We start from the raw sequence: 5,000 nt of genomic DNA on the forward strand, positions 1-5,000 counted from the left end.
GCTCTTGTAGGTGTGTTTATGTATTAAAAGATAAGTAGCAATTACTTAATAAGTAAACAAATATAAAGTAAATGCTTTATGATACATTGCTTCCTTATAACACTTGATTCTAAACACTTGTTTAAAAGTATCAATAATATGAACAATTAACATACATATACATATACATTAATGTAATCTATCATACATCGCCATGATAATGCGCAAATAACTTCACTCTCAGAGGTGGGTATCACTAACAGAAATCTTATTCATATCCCGAAGATCATTCACAGAAAAGGTCATTTATATGTCGAGCTTCAGGCACAAAAATAAAATCACTTTCCAAACCTTATTCACAGAAAGGTCAATAATTTCCTGAAACGCAGAAATTTCGCCTACATTCCGGAAATCCACACACAAATCACACTAATATTTCTAAGATCACTAACAGAAAAAAAAAAAAAAAATCATTCGCATTATTATTGTCACTCACATTACGCCCACAGAAGGGTCATTTGCCTTCTAAAAAATCCCCTACAGAAATTCCTCTTATTCTGACCATACAAAAAGGTCCATCGCATTCCGGAGACTATCCACAGAGAAGTAATCCTCCCACAGAAAGGTCCTTAACACTCCGAATTTCACTCACACCTAAAAAATACGATAATTTACATTACGAGAAAGATACCTCCCCTTCCCCCCCCCCCCCCAAAAAAAAAAGTAAATAAATAACTTCTTAAATAAGATCCATCCCCTTCCAAAAAAAACACTCACAACACGGGGGTCACTCGCATACCGAAGGTCACTCACAGAAAGGTCGTCTCCTCACTTACCTGGTGTGAACTCAGCTGTAAGGTTATACGTTTGCCCTTTCTCGAGTATGCAAGTCCCACGACTAAACTGCGTGCATTCCATCTTAAGGCTGCTTGGTGCTGTAGCTCCTGTCAGGAATTTTTTCTCATCATTATCACATTAAAGAACCAAAGAAAAGAGAGAGATTTAGTTATTAAGTGATAATATATGATTGTGTATTATACAAGTCGTAATTGTAAGCACTGGTGTGACAACTTGTAATAGCTGGGGTTTGTGTTTTCTCTTTTACGAATACAGATGGTGAATATAACAGTAATAGATTTTGAAGTGTAGTTATTTTTAAGAAGAGGATGACCTTACCATAACAAAAAGATCTGTGACTTTACCTGTAATCGTATGTAAATTTACAAGAATATGGGCATACCTATTTGGCAAAAACAAAACAAGGAATATATGGTAATTGGAATACTTGTAATACTTGTAATCGTGTGTATAGTGTTTCCACGCTGGTAACAAGACTTGATTAACTCTGTGTAAGGCATTTTCATGGTACGAAATATGTGTATTGTCATATAGCTGAGTTTATAAATACCACTATATGACTTACACCATTTTTTGTATCTCCAGTGCAATATATATATATACATATATATATATACACACACAGTGTGTGTGTGTGTGTGTGTAGGTAGGTAGGTATATATAAGATATATATATATATATATATATATATATATATATATTGGACTGGAGATATATAGCTAAGTATGTATGTATATATATATATATATATATATATATATATATATATATATATATATACATACATACTTAGCTATATATCTCCAGTCCAATATATATATATATATATATATATATATATATATATATACATATATATATGCATGCATATCCGGAGATATGCAGATCTCCAGTGCAATATATATGTGTATGTGTATGTGTGTGTATTATATAATTCTAAACAAATACTTGGTAGTAAGACACTAATGATACTTCAAAAGTCCAAACATTCTCTTTTGTTAAACCATCACTTGACTAATTGGCCAAACGATACCATTCTTAAATTCATACGACAGGTAGTACTGTATAACGGAGCCACCGCATCCTTGGAGGAATTTATTATTCTGAAGTTCCATTTAGTTATTTCATTCACGTAAAGCCTGAATTTGAATCCGTTCAGTTTGAGATAATTCATGAACTATAATAGCAATAAATAAGAGAATCTGTTCGAAATTGATCAACTGTAAGAGCATCAGAATAACATTATATCAAAATTAACGCGCTAACAAGCTCTATTAGCATTCAGAAACAATATAAAGACATTCACAAACTAGCCTATTAACGAGGCTAGATTATGACATCGCAACCATTAAAAATCAATTAAAACGCGACGTCGTACCATCACAGCTCCTGACGGGGATCTCGTGCATCATCGCCCGCAACGAGCCGACGAGGCAGAGGGCGAGGGCGACGAAGAGACAACTCGAGGGAGAGGCAGCCATGGTATACTACACACTACACACACGCGAGCTAATCACACTTCGAGTCCTGGCGACGGCAAAGCTCACACTGCCTCGCCCTCGCCCTCCCCAACGACTTATAAGTGTGCCCGCCGGTAGGACTGGGCGCTGCTGGGTCGTCACTCGCTGCATCCGCTCGCTCGTGGATTTCCCCCTCCCCCTCCCCTCCCCCCATGGTGACAATCTTGTTTACTTGTTTACGGCGACCGTGACCCGCGAACCGAGAGAAGAGACGAGATTAAAATGACTCACGATAGAGAATCTCAACACGCCTGATCGAATCCAGAAGTGCATAAACACGTCCAAAACTTAAGTGAACACCCCCTGAAGATGGTCGTTCTGTCGCGTCGAAGCCCAAGCCATCGCAAAGAAAACGGAAAACGAGAACCCACGAACCAACGGCGTCTCGGCTGCAGTACTGTTGTTGTAGTAGGAAGTACACTAAACCCTCGCGTCTGGAGTCACTTCCGTAATGGCTGGAATACCTCCGTGCTTGCCTCGACCTTCCCCGGGATAGATAAATCTAACAGTTTCATCGCTAGTAACTTACGGGACGATCACGGATTCTGTTCACGGGTACTCGGAAAATATTAAAGGAAATGTATTTTTATTTAAATAATCTTTTACAGGAATATTAAGCATTATTAAACGTAAACAGACTCCTGGTATATCAGGCCACGAAAACTCAAGACTTTTACTTGTTTCGAAACAGAAAGAAAGAAAGATACAGAAGCTAAACGATAAGAGAAACAACGCTAATTATACAAGAACAATTCACTGCTTTTTTTATTCATTCCGACGAAAGTGTTTATGTTTCCGGGTTGTAGAGGAGTGACGCGGCTGTATACTCCTTCAAACGCGAGGTCATTCGGCGTTCGATCGAGAGGCACTATGGCTCTCTCTCTCACACACGCACTCACACTCACTCACACTCACACTCACACTCACACCCACACTCGCACTCGCACTCGCACTCACACTTACACTCACACAGACGCACGCACGCACGCACACACACTCTCAGTCACTCACTCACTCACACTCACACTCACTCACTCACTCACTTACTCGCTCAGAGAGAGAGAGAGAGAGACAGAAAGACAGACAGACAGAAACAGAGAGACAGAGACAGACAGACAGACAGAGGTAGAGAGAGAGAGAGAGAGAATATATCAGCGCCATCTCTCTCCCTCCGTAATCTCGGCGAACGGCAGGTGCAGCCCAGGGCACTCTGACCCGCGGGGAGAAACACACCATCCCTACCAGTCTCAGCCTCGGTTCCTGTATCCCAGCCACGCTCTCCTACGGTACCCTCCCTCGCCCTCTCTCCCCCCCACCCCACCCTCAACCTCTCCCCCCCCCCCGTATTAAACCATCGCCTTCATTCATGTCTAATGATTTATCTTGCGTTACTTATTCAGGTTTCCGTTTCACTTTCCCTCTTTCTTTCTTTTTTTCGTTTTTCTGTTTTCTCTTTTGGCTGTTGTTGTTTTGTTTTTGTTTTATAACTTTTTTCTTATTGCCAACCTTCTTCGCTTCCTCGTCTCCTTCCCTGTCTCCATTATATTCCTTCCTCTCTTCCTCCTTCCCCCAGGCAGCGTGGATTTCGCTCTTCCTCATTCCACCCTTCAACTTCCTCATTTTCCTTCTCGACCGCGTTTTCTTCTTCTTCCTCTTCTTCCTCCTTCTTCGTTCTCCTTCCTCCTTCTCTAGCTCTCTCCCCTTCCCCTACCCTACTCCTTCTTCTCTTCCTTCTCTTCCCCCTCCTCCTCCCCTGCTCCTCCTCCTCATTCTCCTCCTCCTCCTCCTCCTCCTCCTCCTCCTCCTCTTCCTCTTCCTCTTCCTTCCCTCCTCCTCCTCCTCCTCCTCCTCCTCTTCTTCCCCTCCTCCTCCTTCTCCTCCTCTTCTTCCTCCCCTCCCCCTCCTCATCCTCCTCTTCCTCCTCCTCCTCCTCCTCCTCCTTCTCCTTTCTCCCCCTCCCCCTCCTCCTCCTCTTCATCCTCCTCCTCCTCTTTCTCCCCTCCTCCTATTTTTCCTACTCCTCCTTTTCCTCCTCCTCCCCCTCCCCTTCTCCTCCTCCCCTTCCCCTGTTCCTCCTCCTCCTTTCTCCCCCTCCCCCTCCCCCCTCCACCTCCTCTCCCCCCTCCCCTTTCTCCTCCTCCTCATTCCACCCTTCAACTTCCTCATTTTCCTTCTCGATCGCGTTTTCTTCTTCTTCCTCTTCTTCCTCCTTCTTCGTTCTCCTTCCTCCTTCTCTAGCTCTCTCCCCTTCCCCTACCCTGCTCCTTCTTCTCTTCCGTCTCTTCCCCCTCCTACTCACCTGCCCCTCCTCCTCATTCTCCTCCTCCTCCTCCTCCTCCTCCTCCTCCTCCTCCTCCTCCTCCTCTTCCTTCCCTCCTCCTCCTCCTCCTCCCCCTCTTCTTCCCCTCCTCCTCTTCCTCCTCCTCTTCTTCCTCCCCTCCCCCTCCTCCTCCTCCTCTTCCTCCTCCTCCTCCTCCTCCCCCCTCCCCCTCCTCCTCCTCCTCCTTTCTCCCCTCCCCCTCCTCCTCCTCTTCATCCTCCTCCTCCTCTTTCTCCCCTCCTCCTATTTTTCCTATTCCTCCTTTTCCTCCTCCTCCCCCTCCCCTTCTCCTCCTCCCCTTCCCCTGTTCCTCCCACTCCCCC

At 44.2% G+C, this 5,000-nt stretch overlaps 1 protein-coding gene across 2 annotated transcripts in view; it reads right to left on the minus strand.

Annotated features, from left to right (window-relative positions):
• Positions 1-2,418, minus strand: part of LOC125031221 — a 12,499-nt gene extending 10,081 nt beyond the window's left edge. For both annotated transcript variants that reach the window (XM_047621852.1, XM_047621851.1), the window contains exons 1-2: positions 2,216-2,418; positions 816-923 (exon numbers count right to left, since the gene is read on the minus strand). In XM_047621852.1, coding sequence (XP_047477808.1) covers positions 816-923; positions 2,216-2,318 — 211 coding nt within the window. In that variant the 5' untranslated portion in view covers positions 2,319-2,418. The remainder of the gene's footprint in view (positions 1-815; positions 924-2,215) is intronic.
• Positions 2,419-5,000: the final 2,582 nt, after the last annotated feature.

The sequence above is a fragment of the Penaeus chinensis genome, chromosome 12, assembly GCF_019202785.1.
Source record: "Penaeus chinensis breed Huanghai No. 1 chromosome 12, ASM1920278v2, whole genome shotgun sequence".
Taxonomy (NCBI): Eukaryota; Metazoa; Arthropoda; class Malacostraca; order Decapoda; family Penaeidae; genus Penaeus; species Penaeus chinensis.